This window comes from Phyllostomus hastatus, unplaced genomic scaffold, assembly GCF_019186645.2.
Source record: "Phyllostomus hastatus isolate PE091 unplaced genomic scaffold, TTU_PhHast_1.1 phas_contig_38, whole genome shotgun sequence".
Classification (NCBI taxonomy): Eukaryota; Metazoa; Chordata; class Mammalia; order Chiroptera; family Phyllostomidae; genus Phyllostomus; species Phyllostomus hastatus.
The window spans coordinates 20,182,893-20,200,448 of record NW_025333869.1 but is presented as its reverse complement, the minus strand read 5'-3'; the positions used below and the strand labels follow the sequence as shown (position 1 = coordinate 20,200,448).

General features: G+C 45.5%; 1 protein-coding gene across 33 annotated transcripts in view; it reads right to left on the bottom strand.

Moving 5' to 3' along the window:
- KCNMA1 (potassium calcium-activated channel subfamily M alpha 1) overlaps positions 1 to 17,556 on the bottom strand; it is a 739,251-nt gene that overhangs the window by 227,308 nt on the left and 494,387 nt on the right. For all 33 annotated transcript variants that reach the window (XM_045841891.1, XM_045841892.1, XM_045841893.1 and 30 more), the window contains exons 7-9: positions 9,149 to 9,224; positions 6,894 to 7,064; positions 5,227 to 5,318 (exon numbers count right to left, since the gene is read on the bottom strand). In XM_045841891.1, the coding sequence (XP_045697847.1) occupies positions 5,227 to 5,318; positions 6,894 to 7,064; positions 9,149 to 9,224 (339 nt within the window). The remainder of the gene's footprint in view (positions 1 to 5,226; positions 5,319 to 6,893; positions 7,065 to 9,148; positions 9,225 to 17,556) is intronic.

Sequence of the window (17,556 nt, the reverse complement as noted above, 5' to 3'; positions counted from 1 at the left end):
CAAGCACGATAGAGTCTGCCCACCTCCATGGCTCTGGGGGTCCCTCCAACCCTGAGGACACACCTGAGGTTGAAGGGGGCTGCCCTCGCTCCCTCCAGAGGGATGCAGCTATCCCCACTCAAAGTTCTGAAATAAGCCCAGAAAGTGTGCCTTGCAGAGGAGGTTCTGGGAGGAGCTCCTGTTATTCGAATTCTCACTGAAAGTTAAGAAACCACAACCAGAGACATGCTGTAAGCTGTGCTGCAGAACCACCAAGGAATTGAAGGGAACAGGTAGATATGTCCACCAGGGCAGAGAAGGCTCTCCTTAAGACAAAATGCAGGTAGGCCTGCCCCAGGAGGGCACCCAAATCTGGCAGGTCACTACAGTCCACCATGGCTGTAACCTAGAAAATGAACTCCCCAGGAAGGATGGAGCCAGCGAAGGGGCTGAAAGTGTTGAAATCCACAAATAACACACTGATCTCAATTTGATCAATGATCTGTCTGTCCATCCTTGAAAGGCCCTCATTGTTAGAAGTGTTCAAGAGGTAAATACATTTCTTGTCCAACAAAATGAGCAAAATCCAAAACTAAAAATTGTTTCATCCCCTCTCCAACTTTTTGTCCTAGACTCTGGGGCCAGGACCCTTAGGGGTAATAAATGATCAGAAAGAGGCGACAGACCCCAAGTAATACTCATGCATTTCTTTCTCTCCATCACATGCAGTGTCCTGGCCTCACTTAAGGACAGAGGTGGAAAAAATAGACAATGACAAGATCACTGAGAGCAGACCAGGGTCTCAAGAGATGATCTGGAGAATTAACGTGTCCCAATGGAACACACTGCCCCAGTCAAATGCCAGGTCTACCCCCCCCACTAGCTGGGTGACGTCAGGCGAGTCACTTAACCTCTCTGTTCCTCAGTTTCCTCACCCATTGCAAATGGAGATGATAATAATACCTTCCTCACAGGTTGCTGTGAAACTAAAGAAAGGTGCAAGTGTCTGTAGTTATTATTATTGTCATAGAAGACTGTTCTAGGGCTTTGTGCTGTATTGATTCACATTCTCACTTCCACAAGTATATAAGCAAACATTCTAAGAAAAGCCATTAGCATTTAAGTTTCATAGGCAGCCTTCATGAATTGGAGTCAGAACTGGTTAGTCTGTAACAACTATTCCCCCAACCAGAAGGGTGACTTAGCTTTCTCATCCAGCTGGGACATTTCCTCCAAGTGAATTACATTCACTGTCCTATTCCCTTTTGCCTACCCCTTGTCCTCTGTTATTCATTCCTCTTTCCGAGTGCCTTCTCAGTAGTTGGCTACCGGAATCAGTAGAATAATCCAAACCCATCCCATTCTCCTCTGTCCCAAACACCTGGCCTAGGACTGCCCCAGTTTTGGCCCCAGAAGCCCAGCATGGGAAATAGAAGGTCTCCTCTAATAAGCGGGTTTGAGCAGATGGATTCTTCTCTGTGGCCGATTATTTTCCATGGCCCTTGGCCATGTGACCTCGGACCATGATCTGTCAGTTCTCATAAATTAACCAGAAGTGGGCTGAGTCACACACAGAGAGGAAACCTCTGGGGGAAATGGCAGGAGCTGTGGGAGGAAGGGGAGCAAGCTGGGGTCCCAAAGGCCATGGGAGCCTCACCCCTGTGCTCCCCCACCTCTGAGCAGCTTTGACATTACATCAAAGCAAAACAGAGGAGGCAGTGGCCTCAGGAGGAAGGCTGGGCTGTAGGCAGTCTACTCTTCTGAATAAAATTTGGGGACTCAGCCCAAGGGGTTAATTGTCCCCAAGATCTCCAACTTGGAAAGACTTCCTTCCCTGGCCACTCCTGGAACCCTTGGTTGTTGATATACAAGTCCCTGATCTTAGGATGCCCAATATATCATAACAAGATAAATTAAAGAAAAGCTGACACACAGACCCACGCTGCCCCACACCCACTGCTGGCTCTGATGTCCTGTGGGAGGTCAGGTGTGGAATATTGAAGAGAACGTTGGAGTAAGCCATGTATGCCCTTGACATGGTGCTGGTGGTGAAGACGTTCTGGGGATGCTATGTGAAGTGTTTACACTATGCCAAACATGTACTGGAAATGAGGTGCCAACGAGATCTTCATGTTCTCCAATATCCTAAAATCGGGTGCTACATAAACAAATCCCTGAGCTCCTCTGCCTAATTTTCTTTTACTCTAAATAATCTTTGGATTTCAAAGTTGTGTATCTCCGTAGCTTTGGGTTGCGAGTTACCTTGAGTTCTCTGACAAGTTAATGCATTTTTAGGGAGGTTATTCCTGAGTAGAATATGCAAACATAAACAAATCCCTTAGCTATGCATATGTTTTAATTACTTTCCAGGCACTCACTTGATTAACTCCCAGGAAGCAGCATATGTGTTAAGTGTGTCCATGAATACAGCACGTATATTTATGCACACACAAAAACATGGGGTGAAGCACACTATTTTAAGAGTCTGAACTCTGTCTTTCAACAAAGTTTAGCTGCTTTCCCCTTGCAAATGCATTTAATTTTATCTGGAAACTTTCTGACGTTAGAAACAGAACAACTGTAGTTTCTCATTATGTTTGCTGCCAGAACCCATGCTTGGTTGCTCAACTAAAGACCTTATATTGCTAATTACTACCACATGCCCATATCCCCAGCGCAAGAAAACTTATTGATTCTGACAGCCCATTCTCTCAACGCTGAATTCCAAATGAAAACTCAAATTTTGGCCAAACATAACATTTCATCAATCTTGTTCTACTGACTGGAAAAACAACATCAAACAAAGGGTGCTAATGGCCCTTTATTACCGCTCCTTTCCCAAGCTTATATTTTCTGATGAAAGATCTAAGTGACCAAAGGGCTTCTTTAAACTACTTAGTAATTAGCTTTTGAACCAGGAAACAATGCGCAAAGTAAAGTGAATAGTCCCAGTGTTGATGACAGACCTGCTCTTTGTCCGTGGGGTCGGGAAACATTGGAGACCCAAAGAGAACATTAAAAGCAGTGTGCATTTTCATAAAGGGAATAAGAAAAAAGGCGGGGAAACAGGCTAACAGCAGTGATAAAACATTACGGCGATGGAGGCAGAACAAAAGCTGCGCGAGTCTGTGATCCAAAGTCGTCACCATGCGGGGCTCTGAGTGGAAATGCCACCGCAACAAATGACCCGTCAGACCAGGCCGGTGAGTGAGCACTGGTCTGAGGGCCTGGTCTGGGTCACTCATCAACCAAAGCTGCCTGCCAAGCCCACCCACATTGGACTTGGGAAGCTTTATTGGGGATAGCTGGGGAATTTACCTGGAGTGAGAGTCCAGAAATAATTTCAACAAAGACTTTGGGGCAATTGATTTCATTGACTCCTTTGGGGGCAGTGATTGGAAAAGCTGGCTGGGACAGTGGGTGGGGAGGCTGCAGAGAGCCCCGGGCCTCAGAATGCCTTCTGCTTTATGGCAACCTGTGCACACCTTCAAGGCAAAATGAAAAAAAAAAAAAAAGCTGTTTTCCTCTTGGCATGGAACAAATGACCAATAGGAATCTTTAAACTTATTTGGCCTTTTGGATCCAACCAGTGGCCGAGAAACCAGAACAGCTTGGTTCTCATCTCTTCCAGGGCAGTTACAGTAATAGGAAGGGGAGGGCTCCATTAGAGGGGAGGAGCAGCAATGTGCTGCCTCCACGGAAAAGACGCCAACTGGCTTCCTCTCCCCCACTGTCCTTTGTTCCTTTGGAAGGGAACGGGTGTCCTGTGGGTCGTTCAAGAAAATGAGCCCTTTTTCCCACCTCCTCCTTTTCTGGATGGAGGACCGGACACCTGAGCTCAGGATGTGCCGGAGTCACCACAGGAGAAGGACTCACTCCCGAATGTGGCAGGCGGGCAATGGGGAGCGATGAGGGAGGGGGTGCCGTGCCAAGGGGGCTATTTCCTCTTAAAAAAACAAAACAGGCTTTTTCAAAGTTGACCTGAAAAGGAATGAAAAAAAGCAAAAAACAAAACTCGTTCCAATGCAGGAGTTTCTACAACAGGGAAGAGGCAAGAACAAGGAAAATATGCTGCATCTAGGTCTGGGTGTGTACAGAGGTACAGGTTTCCTGAGCTGCACAATAAAGAGGTATGCATCTTACTCTAGAGAAGTTCAAATAAAAACAAAAACTCAAAAACAAAACCTCAGAAACAAAGCTGTGTGCCCAAGGAAAAAAAAATTCTTTTAAGTAGTTAAGAAAGGTTGCTGCCAGCCCGACATTCTACGAGGGAGACAGTGGCCAGCAGGGGACAGGGTGGCGAGGTCCTGCCCTGTGCTCAGGAGTAAAGCCTCTGGTTGGTGATGGACCCACATACTGATGTTGACACTGATAAAGGGGTCTGAGCACAAATTGAAAGAGACCCCATGTGGAAAGCATTTGTGCCTGGGAAGCCAAACAAAAGACTCATCAGCCATAGCACACAGTGCCCTGACATGCCGTAAACATAGTATTTTTTGCCCAAAAGAAATTTCAGCCAAGTAACGGACCCCTCTGAGGATGAGCCCTGTGCCTCTGGCTAAAGAGAACTGGTTCCCTGGTGGCCACACACCTTACAGTAGGCAAGGTGACCTTGATCTTGTCCTCCCTAAGAGTTCCTTGCTGGAGTATGATTTTGTGTTATTGCTGCACAAAAAACCCCATAGGATGGCATTATCTTAGTGTGAGGGACCAGAGTGTAACCACCAAGCCAGTTGGTGTAAAGAATGAATGATCTTGGTTCACTTGTTAGGGATCAGGACAGAAAATATGGCCCAGTTACAGGTGGACCCCTTCCAGGATAAATCCATGTCTCTTGGAAAGAAGTGTAGGGAAGAAGGTTGTGAATGAGAATGGAGCTAGGTGGTCAGTCCCAGTGTGACAACCTGGGTAACCTCTGATGTCACACCCCAACAGAAGGTGGCCCTTCCCTCACAGAAGCACCCAGGGGGTTAGAAGAGGGGCAGGATTCAGGTGCCACCGCCGTGGGGACTCTCAGAAGTCACTCAACCACATCTTTTCTGATGCAACTGACTTACTTTCTGCCTCCATGTTTGTTAAAAGTCCCGCCGAATTTATTCCGATTCAGGATGAGAGCAGCAATTTCGGGCACGTAGCGGGCAAACATTGCCTACATGCATGAAACAAAGAAACAAGAGCCAAAAAAAAAATGGCATGCAGAGAGGATTCTACCGCAGCGGAGGCAGCAAAACCTCTGGGCATACTTACTTTCTTCCACTAACCGCACTATAGGAGCCCCCGTATTTCTTGCGGTTTCCTATTAACTCTATGATTTCAGGGACGTAGCTGGCAAACATGGCCTGAGGAGAAGATAGGAGACAGAAGAGAGACTAAAAAGACAGGCCAAAGAAAGGGGGTGACCTTTTCAGAAAGGGGGATACTAAGATCTGAAAACACAAAAGGGTTAGAACTGTGAAGGTATATACTAATATTTTGGATTATTTTTTAAAAAGCACGAAAAGGGCAAGCTCCTAAAAATACACAGGACAAAACAAACATTAGCCAACCTAGACAACTAAAAAAAAAAAATCACAGTTGAGAAAAATACAAGGGAGACAGGAACAAATAAATTGGCATCTAGCTCTTCTTCCTGAAGAGAAATAAGTAAAAGGGGAAGGAGCTGGGGAAGCTACACACTCACAGGCTCACATCCACAAACTGCTGCAAGAGGGGACCTTTCTTCCTAGTGAAAATTCTAAGGGGAGTCGATGTCTTTCTGAGTAACTGAAGACAATAAGTACTAAAGGAAGATTAAAAAATATGAATGGTTCCATTTAACAACTATCACTGAAACGCACACAAGATAAATTTAAGGAACGACACGGGAGGAAAGGACAGCAAGGAGAAACACAAATCTGCCATGTTTTGTCCAGCAAACACTGTGCTCGTGGCCGGCTCCTCATCCCCCTGTCTGCAGGGGCTTCCAGGTGCTGCGGGGACACTTGCACTGATGCACACACGCACATGTACATTCATATACATTTTGAAATGCATATGTCGTATGCATACAAAACAGACAGATGTGTATGCATCATGTAAATGTGTGTGCTGTGTACATATGTGGAAGCTGTGTGTGAAGCAGGATTTTAATCACTTACCTCATACAAAGCAAAAATCTAAACTTAACGTGAGCTGCTTTGAAAGACAAAATGCAGCCACCGCCTATGGGTTGCCAGAAGTCCCCCCTTAAACTTACATCATCACTGGCTGTTATGATCTGCATAGACCAGAAAAGCAAACAGCAAAACCTTCTGACTTACAAAGGGGGGGGGGGGAATATCCCAGGTGTCGCATGTAATAGAGTTATTTGGCCATTTATAAAACCAACACACAACTCACAGGGTGGCATCCACCAGGGCAGGACCGGTGGGCCCTCCATCTCCAATGTGGAGACCCTACTGTTCAGGGCAGGCCCCAGCCACAGTGTTTGTTGGAGGTTTGGGGAGGACCATAAAGGGGCAGAGGAGCTCTTGAAACCGCAAACTGTCTATAGAGTATCGACAGCATCTACCAGGGTCAGGTGACAGCAGCTGTCCTTGCAGAATGTCAGATGCTGAATTACATTACGAAGGGACAGACACTCTCACTTAATAAGTGAGCATCACTTTCTTAAGACAATTAGGTTTGCTCCCGGCTAAATGGCTGTCCCTGACAAGGGCAACATGCCTGGGTGTCTGGGAAACAAGTTTAATACACCAAAGAAATATGCAGAGAAGTCACCCTCATGCTGGGACTCACTTAGCCTGATGGTAACACTAAGGTGGCCACTTGCTTCTAATGCAGAAACACAATATCAAAATACAAAGCTTTAAGGAAATGGATAACAGAAAATATTAATAACCATAAAAATCAACACCATAATAAAGAGTTTTTACCAGTCCCCCGAGGATGAAGAAGACCATGAAGAGGCGTCCAAGTGTGGTTTTTGCATAAACATCCCCATAGCCAACCGTGGACATGGTAACCATGAGTAAATACACACATTCCCAGTATGTAAGAGCCTGGTTGTTTTGGAAATTTTCCCACGGGTCCCCTGAATTCTCCACCTAAGCAAGGGGGCAGGGGAGAAAAAGGAAAACGTTATACTGTACATATATGACAAACCAGGAACACAAAAGCTCCAGCAGGATGATTCTGGAGGTGCAGCCCCTCCACACAAGGTGCTTTCTGCCCTGGGCCAACTTCTGTAAGTGATGGCTGAACAGGTAACAGAGAAGCAGAATGGTAGGAACACAGTCATGCCTTCCTTGCTGACTGGGGCTAAGAGGGCGAGGAACAGAAATCGATATCCCTAGTCTACCTTCCTTCTCATTGTTAAAGATCTGAAGTCAGCTGAACTTTTGGGCATTGCTCTGGCCATGTTTTGCGGCGTTCCCATCAAAGAAAGAGCCAGAGAGCCGGGCCTGACCTTTCTCAGTGAGCTCCTGCTCAGTCCCAGAGGGCCCAACTCACATGCTCCCAGAGAAATTTGAGACCCTCCCACAGGGGGCCTCCTCCTTTCATTATTTGGCCAGGGGCCTTGCTCTTCCAGATCTTATGCCCAAATCCCAAATAGCATCTCTTGGAGTCTGCCTCTGTTCTCCCTACTTTGCAGAATGTCAGCAATGGCTCTGCCCTGCAAACTGCAGGAATTTCCCCAGGAGCACAGAAAGTGAGCTCATGAGAACAATTTGCTTTTGCACAACACTTTAGACCCAAGGCTAGCAAGCTTTTTCTGTTGAGAGTCAGATAGCAAATGTTTTCCACTTTGAGGGCTATGCAATGTCCAATCTCCATAGGGACAACTCAGCTCTGCACTTGTAGGCAAGATCAGCCAGAGGCAATACCAAAATTGAGGAAGCATGGTCGCTTTTGGAGACCTGTGGCCCCAGGGCTGTAGTCTGCCCATCTCTGCTTTAAATTTAACAAAACACTTTCAGTTCTTTTATCAAATTGATCTGCCACCAAAACAGTGAGGCAGGCAAGAGAGGTACTTTAGATTTCCTCAGGAGACTGGGAGAGATGGGGCTGGATCTATGACCAATGCCTGTGACCGGTCACAGGCCAATGCGAGGGGCAGGCCCCCAGACCTCCGACTCGGCCACTACGGAAAGTTGCCACGAGCTGGTCTCTTCCACACATCGACACCTGTCCTCAACGTCCCATTTCTATGCAGGTTTCCTGGTGAACCAGAAGGTACTTCACACAGTAGGAAGGTGAGGTCACTGGCCTATTGAAAATGACTAACCCCACTGTATCTGTGATTTAGGCAGTTGGCAGAATTAGGGTGATTATTTAAGGTCCATTTCAGCCACGAAACCATCGGCATCAAGAGGTGGGTGGGGAATCCATCAGGTCCAGTGACTGAGTGAGAGCCTGGACTTCTAATCAGGTTGAGCTCCACTGGATGAAAATGATGTAAATCCAAATGGTGGGTGGCTAAATGCACACTTCCACCCTTATACAGAGAGCCAATCAGGGAAGGGCACCTTTACTCAAAGCTTCAGAGTTACAGGAGGTTCTTTCCAGGTGTGACAGTTTGTATTTGTATCGAACAGGCTCCTCACAACAGCTGTGTTCCCTAAAAGCAGGAAAAAAGTCTGCTTTGAAGAGGTGAGGACAGCTTGACTTCATAATATAAGCCTTTCAAAGAGTGATTAATTTAAATGAATTAACATTTTTGAGATACAAAATAACTTGAGAAGTCATCAGGCAAGAGAATCAAAGGTGGCTTTTTGGAAGGGGAAAAGTAAAAAGAAATCCAGGGATCCGAATTTGTTGTTTACGAAGAGATGTGGGTCAGACTTCCAACCTTGTCCCCAAGACATTTTTGTGTGGTTGCTGAGGAAGCATTGCCATCTTGTGGCTGATTGGGGGTATTGCACACAGAATAAAAATGTGCCAAAGCGTCAGAGCACTACTGGAGAGCTGAAAAATGCAGAATAATAGTGAGAACACTACTAACCATTTGGAACCAGTTTAGGGTAGAGGGTTGGAAACCCAGACAATGGTGCAGTTGCTTTTTCTTTTCCTATGTTCTACAGCTGGGCTTAAGTTTCTCACCAGTAAGAAAAAGTTCAGGTGCTAAAATGACTCAAAGAGGGGCTCACTCCAGGAGAGCCAGAGCTAAAGCATCTTCAAGGACACTTACCAAGTGGATGAACCCGGCTGCTGTCAGCCATGTGCTGATAAATATGGAGAGCAGATTCACCAGCTTGATGGAATTACTGCACAAAAGAGACAACAAGCAAAATCCCCAAGTTACAAAAGAAGCCCCTGTCTGGGCCACCTGCCAGAGTGACAGGAAGCTCACCTCCAACACCCCAGTGCATCTCTGACTCTGAGGGGAACCCCCCAGAAGGGGCAGAAGTCAGCCCAGCCAGAGCACATGGGAATATGACATAAGGGCTACTCAAATGGTTCCTAAATTCATGTCCCCAGTTGTGTTCAAGTTTTTCTGTAATTAACTTTATTTTGAAAGTCTTTAAATCTACAGAAATAATCAAAGAACAGTGTAATGAACACTTGAATGCCCTTCACCGAGATTGACTAACAGTTTGTCACCTCATTGGCTTTATCTCTACGATCTTTCTTTCTTTGTTTCTTTGTTTCTTTCTCTTTCTTTCTTTCTTTCTTTCTTTCTTTCTTTCTTCCTTTCTACTTATGTACATATTTATGTATGGTTGAACCATTCACAAGCAGACTGTAGACATCATGACACACCCCCCGTAGTGCTTCGGCATTCAACACCGAAGAAGGACACTGCAACACAGTCACAACAGAATTGCCGTGACTCAGAGAGCTAACAAGCAGCCAGCAACGTCCTGAACATGCACTCCTTATTCAAATTTCTCCAGTTGCCCACAGATTATGTTTACTGACGTTTTCATTTTCTTCGCCCTGATCCAGGAACTGCCCAAGGTTCATGCATTGAGTTTGGTTATAAGGCTGCTTTAATTCATGGGTCAGAAACGCGTCTGTAAAGGGCCAGTCAGTGAATGCCTGAGGTGCTGCAGGTCATGGAGTTCCTGTCACGACTCCTCAGAGCTGCCACTGCAGGATAAAACAGCCTTACACAGCATGTAAAGGAATGGAGGTGGCTGTGTACCAGTCAGACTTTATTTACAAAGCAGGCAGCAGGCGGCCATGGGCTCTGTAGTTTGCCAATCGTTGCTTAATTCTCTTTTAACCTACAATCTACCCCTGCTTTTGTTTGTTTTTAATAATATTTAATTTTCTGTTCACCCAGATCAGCTGTCTTATAGAATGTCCCATATTGTGGATATGTCTGATTGGCTCCCCCATGATTTGGTCATGTTTAAGTTCTTCTGTTAAGAATATCTGCCTAGCCCTGGCTGGCATAGCTCAGTGGATTGAGTGCGGGCTGAGAACCAAAGTGTCGCAGGTTCGATTCCCAGTCAGGGTACATGCCTGGGTTGCAGGCCATAACCCCCAGCAACCACACATTGATGTTTCTCTCTCTCTCTCTATCTCCCATCCTTCCCTCTCTAAAAATAAATAAATAAAATCTTTAATAAAAAAAAAGAACATCTGCCTATTTACCTTCCTATTTCACAGTAAGAATGGCATCTCAGGAAATCCCGCCTCAGTCACACCAGCATAGTCACTTGGTTACCATGGAAATGCCAGATATCCAGAAAGGCACCCATTTCTCTTTAGTGATTCATCTGCCTGCCTTCTGTGTGGTGAGACTCTAAGACCATAGGAATATCCTGTTTCCCACAAACTTCAGACCTAATCATTTCAGCACCACCGGTATTCTTTGAGTGCATCAGCTGGAACTCACTAAATTTTAAGTTCCCTGAAAGAAGGGGCCTGGCTGTCCAGATCTCGGAAGCAGTGAGTCTCTGGCGCATAGTAGGGTTTCTATGAGTATGTGCTGAGTGAACTGGTCCCTTCCTCTGCAATTTTCCTACTAAACTTCACCTTGCTCACTCCCGGTGGGGTACAGTTCCTTGAATGCTGCTGTCAGCGGGTCACTTCCTTGTCCAAAGGCTCCCTGTTGAATAAAATGTTATGTCCAAACTCTTCTTCCATTTCCAACACTGTGTGAAGCTCTGGCTCTCCTTCTGCTATTCTTCTACATAAACTCTTGGAATGTTCATCACAGCCAAACCTACTTACCACGTCCGTGTTTACTATCCAGGGGGAAAGCCCTTCCCATCTATCCAAGTTTTTTCTTCTCTTCAAAACCTGGTCCAACCCACAACCCCCACTGCAACAGAGATTCCTCCTCTTGGCTCTTACCTCCAGCCACTCACTGGTAATTCATCCCACTGTCTTAAGACATCTTTCATAGTGTCACTTTAGATGGCTATTTGACTCATATACCTAACTGCATCTTGCAGAAAACAACTCTGTTTCTCTTTCTCTTTCAGTCTCCCCATGGTGGTCTAATACCTCCCACAGGGTGGTTCAGTCCATCGTTCTTGATTGATTGATCTCTGCCTCCTCCCGCCTCTCTCTCAAGGGGAACCAATGATTTTAATTCTAAGAGTTTAAGATCATAGAAACAGTAATGGTAACATTTTTATTATGTGCCCCACCAATTAAGTGCTTCACATATATTAACTCATCTAATCTCCCTAATGACTCTATGAGGTCATCTAGAGGTTAAAAAACTGACCCAGGTTCACAGAATAAGCAGCAGAGTTGGAATCTGAGCCCAGGCAGGTTGGCTCCAGGGCCTGCCCTCCTGGTCACCACACTACAGAACAATGGTCACAGACAGGAGATCATCAGAAAGTCTTCCATGATTGCTAAAGCAAAGCTGTGCCTCCCCTACACTCTGTGCACAGGATATGAGAAAGGGTCGGAGAGTCCTACCCCAAGGAGGAGAGAGACATTCTTGACATAAGATGAACCTCTAGAACTGCCACAGAAAAGGATGGAAAGGAAAAATTCTGATGACGACATCTCTGCTGGGACCACCACGGGGAGGAGGGCAGAGAGGAACGGCAGCCCGTGGGGAGCCAGGGTTAAAGAGGGAGTCCCCAGTGGAGGTCAGGGTCAGTGGTACCAGGACAGGCATGATCCTAGAGCCTAGCTTTCCTCTTTCTTTGGTCTCTTTCCTCGTACACAACTGAGCAGAGGAACCAATGGTCTTAGCTTTCTAGAGTTGGTTCTGACAGTTCAAGAAAGCATAAGCAGATATTCCCACTTTTGTGGGTAAGATTAATCCTTTGGAACGTGTGCAGCGACTTCCTTATGGTTCAAAAACAGATGAGAAAACCAACAAATAAGTCCACTCTGTCTTTGTTGGTCATTTCTAAAGTGCCAGATTGCAATAGTGGCCTATAATAATGGCCAATATGTACAGAGCCTTTGTTATGTGCTAGGCAGTGTTGAGTTCTTCATTTTCTCTGCAGTTTTCCACTGACCCTTTGATATAGGCACCATTACTGTTCCCACTAACCACAGAAGGAAGCTGAGGTTCAGTGAGCTTAAGCAGCAGCGTGCCTGAGGAAACATGTTTAGTAAGTGGTGGGTCAATATTCAGACCTAGCACTGACTGACCCAAAGCTTACCGACCTAAATAATTTGGAGAGGCAGTACAAAGAAGCCAAGTGGGCCTCTGTTTCTATGACACTTTGCTTTGTCCTGCATCTCTTCTTCCGTGACAGTCCTGTGGATGGTTCGGTACCAAGCAAAGGCCCCACCTGTCCCTCTACCTGAGTGGCCCAAGCCAGGCTGACCAATGGAGGGAACTCCTAGCTCTAAAGAGATATGAGGCAGAGACTAGTAGAGGCATTTTTCAGAAAATAAAGGGGACAGAATCATTTTACTTCTGAGATTTGGGTTTAAAACATCTAAGCTGGAGCTCTAGAAGCCCATCTGCCCTGAAGAAACTCTGCCTGAGAGTGAAATCCAAAGGAGATGGAGAGAGGGGCAGAACCCTGATAAAGCAACCTAACCCCCTGAGTCAGACGGGCCCAGTTCCTTCTTGGACTCACAGTCATCCCAAGGCTAGTTCAAGGTGGACTCTGTCACTTGTAACTAAAAGTCATCTGTGTACAATAGAAGGGGGCAATATCCAAAATGTTCTCGGAGAACCCTGAATTGATCAGATCTGTAAAGCAGGCCTGAGGAAAGAGGGTGGATCCTGTACCGCCCACTAGTCTGCTCAACAGTTAGTTCCATGGCCTGGAAGTTCATCTGCCAAATCCTGGCCCTCACTGTTTTTCCCAGACTCTGATGACCTTGGGTCATGGCTCACCTCTAAGTAGTTGCTATCGCTGTGAATGAAGATCACCAGCTGGCTATAATAATGCTTAAAATATCCCAGCTAAGCCTCCCACCTCCTCAGAGCTGAGAGTTCCAGTAAGTCTCTTGCCTCTCTGTTCCCCAGGGCAGCCAGCCAGCCCCAGAGCCTCACTCACCGGCCCTGCAGAGACCTCTCCCTCTGGAAGAATAGTCCCCCTGCCCCACCCCAGACACCTACAGAGTGGAAACAAGGCAAATAGATCTAAGGCATCCACTGGACAATCACATCAAGTGAAGCAACCCTGGCACTCAGTGAGCTGAGCACTGCTGCGGCTGGATCACCACCACAACCTGTCCCCCTCCAGTTTCTCAAAGGGAAGCCAAAACAGGGGAACCCTCCCCTGCCTCTGCCTCCCAACCCCTCTAGTGTCACTCTAACAGTGGAGAGAGACTGAGAAGCAGATGAGGCAAAGGGAGAGATCTCAGGGAAGCATATATTATTCATTTTCTCAGAGGATAATTAAGTACCAAGTTGATTCACTTACAAACTCCTAGATCCTTAGGGCCTGAACAAAGCAGTGTCCCACCAATAATCATGTGGAGCCTCTTGAGATATTAAAGCTATTGGAGTCTCTGAGCCTCCTGGTGCTTTGGGGGGAAAAATGACCTAAATGTGGTGATTATTAATCTTTAAATGATTAGTCACAGTAATATTAATAGTGCTTAAGGGAGCTCTTGCTGTGCATGGAACATTTAATCATTATTGCTGAAAGAGTCCATATTCAGCACTGAAATCTGATTATGTTTACAGCATCAGCATCATTACAGATTCTTGGTCTTTGCCATTTGCTTTCCAAATTAAACTCTACAACCAGGCAATCATCTAAAAGCTCTGTGCAAAAGATACAAGGTTAACTCTTGGCGGATGTCCTTCATACTCTGAAATCGGGACCTCACCAGGTTGCATAGGCTCCTTGGAAGGAGAGTGGGGTAGGAGAAACAGGGCTGTGTGCTCTGCATGGCAAAAGAAGCCACTGGAGAGTCACAGACTTCATGGCCAAGCCCAGTGGTTAGAGTAATTCTAGCCCACTTTCCATGCCTTGAGGGAAGGATGCATGGTGACCTTATTGTGAGAACCTAACTCATCTAAAGAAAATCCCTTTCTGGGCCCTGGCTGGTGTGGATCAATGGATTGAGTGCCAGACTGTGAACCAAAGGGTCACTGGTTTGATTCCCAGTCACAGCACATGCCTGGGTTGTAAGCCAGGTTCCCAGTAGGGGGCACTCGAGATGCAACCACACATTAATGTTTCTCTCCCTCTCTTTCTCCCTCCCTTCCCTTCTCTAAAAATAAATAAATAAAATATCTTTTAAAAAAAGGAAAGAAAATCTTTTTCTGGGTTTTCCATGATGATTTCTGGATCTCATGAGTTCTCACTAGCCATTAGAGAAATTCACATCACTGGATACAGCAAATCAAGAGCAGGCAAAAGAGACCTTTCTGTTCTTGTAGATCAGAGACTTTCTCCAGGACTCTGCAGATACTAGGAGGGAGAGTCTGTCTCCATAGATACTAGAGTGGCAGTCTGTTTCTTTCTGAGATTATAGCTGTAAACCCAGAGCTGTCTGGGGCCATCTTTGCCCTCAGTGTATGTAAGATGTGGTTTTGGCCCTGGCTGGTATAGCTCAGTGGATTGAGCGCGGGCTGCGAACCAAAGTGTTGCAAGTTCGATTCCTAATCAGGGTACATGCCTGGGTTGCAGGCCATGACCCCCAGCAACCACACATTGATGTTTCTCTCTCTCTCTTTCTCCCTCCCTTCCCTCTCTAAAAATAGATAAATAAAATCTTTAAAAAAAAAAGAAGCCAAATAACATGAGGAGTATAGCAAAAGAATTAAAAAAAAAGATGTGTTTTTGGTTAACACTGAAAATGTCATCCAATTTCCATATAAAAGCCCAAATTTGTCCCTGTTCTGCCTGTCCACTATCTCCCTCTCTACTTCTGGCTGAGGGTACAGCCAGGTGCCAGGGCCCTTACTTTGTTTTATTGTTCCCTCTGCTGGATGGAGGTAATAACACCCACTCCTGAAACAGCAACTGGACCATACCACTCCAAGACGTGTGCTCTGAACAAGGAATGAAGCAAAATCAAGCTCTGTCAATTCTGCCCCTCCAATATCTCTAGATCCCCCTCCTCTGCTCCACCTGACTTGCACTGCCTAGGGCCACTGCCTGACATTCTTGCTGGACAATTGCCCCACACTGGGCTCATTCTCTATGGTCTTAGATGCTTCAGATCCTCTCTTTATACAACTGGTGGAACAGTGGACATTTCTAAAACAGAAATCTGACCATTCTTCTGCTTAAGACCACGCAGTAGCTCTCTTGTACTCCCGGAGTCAGATCCCTGAGATCCACGATGTGGCCCCACCTGCACAGTTCCTCAGGCTCTCCCTAGCGAATTCTCTTTTTTGAAACAACCTTGGAGCTACTTCTGAGGTCCTGTATGTAGTACAGTGATTTCAATTCCCAAACTATCCCCCCAAAATGTATTTTTAGGTAAATGATGGTACATCCATAACATGGAATGCCACATAGGAAATAAAAGTGATTAGTAGAATAATAATAACACTACCTCAACCATTGGTGGTGTTGGGAAATTTAACTTTATCCTTTATGCTTTTCTATGTTGTTAAGATATTTACAGTGACTGTACATTACTTACAGGGAACGAGTGTTTATCCTTCTTTTAAAAATTGCTAGGTGATCGTGATCATGTTTTGTGTGTGTGTCCCATCCTTAAAGGCAGTAGACCAGGTTCCATTTCCAACCCCACGATCTACACACTGTCCCATGGAAAGTTACTTAAGGGCCCTGAGTTGAACTTCCCTCATCTGTCCATATCTATATCACAGGGTCGTGGAGTTCTTTTGGTGAGTGTGTGAATATCACATAACTTGGGTTATGTCACAAATTTAATGGGATATTTTTAAACGTTAAATCGTTGCTGTTCTGCCACACTTTCTTCTCTCTGCATCCTTTCCCTCACCCTCAGTCAGCTTTCTGTGGGCACTGCTCTGGGCTGTGGGAGAGTGGCAGGCAGTGCTGGTGAGAGGACATAGCCACCCCAGAACAAAGACTGTCCCGACTTTGAGTGCATGATTAAGGCCTGGAAATTCTGACTTTCACTTGCAAGGCGAGGCCCAGAAGACAGAAGTGTTTTTCTGTCCTGCATTCGTTAGCTGACCACAGAGACCAATCTGTCAAGTCAGCCTAGAGTAGAGCTACCCAGCTGACCCAGAGAATCCTCAGAAATTTCATTTTATTTATTTATTTTAAAATATTTTTAGTTATTTATTTTTAGAGAGAGGGGAAGAGAGGGAGGGAAACATCGATGTGCAAGAGAAACATGGATCAGTTGCTTTGCACAAGCCCCCAACCCGGGACTTGGCCCACAACCCAGGCATGTACCCTGACCAGGAATTGAATCAGAGACCTCTTGGTTTGCAGGCCGGCACTCAACCCACTGAGCCACACCAACCAGGAGAAATTTTAAAAAGTGATAGTTACTTTGGGCTACTGAGTTTTAGAGTCACTCATCACTAAGCAACAAATAACACATGAGACTTGTTTTTTTAATATATAATTTTCTCCACAAAGTGTGCAGCACTAGTGATAAATTTATGATACTTACATAGTTTTGTTCTGATTTTAAATATAACCTTTAAAATTACACTGTATAAATGTTTATTGTAGATGTATAGGATGCAATTGATTTTTGGACTTTGAACCTTGCTAAATCTGTTAAGTCTAACACTTTGTGTTTATGTTCTCTTGGGCTTTCTCTGCAGAAAGTCATTATTTGCAGTGTGATCCATGTGTAAATCATCAATATCTACCACATTAAATGAGGTGTAGAATGACAGCCTTAAACAGAGCTGCTTAGTTGGCTCTGACTGCTGAGTAAGTGTCCTCTCACCTGCATCTGCTCGCTGGTTTGCAGGGCAACTAGGCAACAGCCAGAGGGTCAGGTGATGACATGGAGACTCCCAGTGTCCCATTCAATAGACCGTTTTCAGTACAGGGAGCATTTCAGCTTCTTCCACTGGCCAGCAGTTTGGGGAATGGCCCTGATGATGTCACATAACTATGATTTGCTTGTTTCGTCTATACTTTTTTTATTGTCATCCTGTTCACTCTAGTTTCCTTTTACCACTCTCTTAATTCTCTATCTATCTATCTATCTATCTATCTATCTATCTATCTATCTCTCCCCTACCCTGTCTCTCTCTCTCACTCCCTCTCTTCCTGCCCCAACTTGTCCCACATTAAT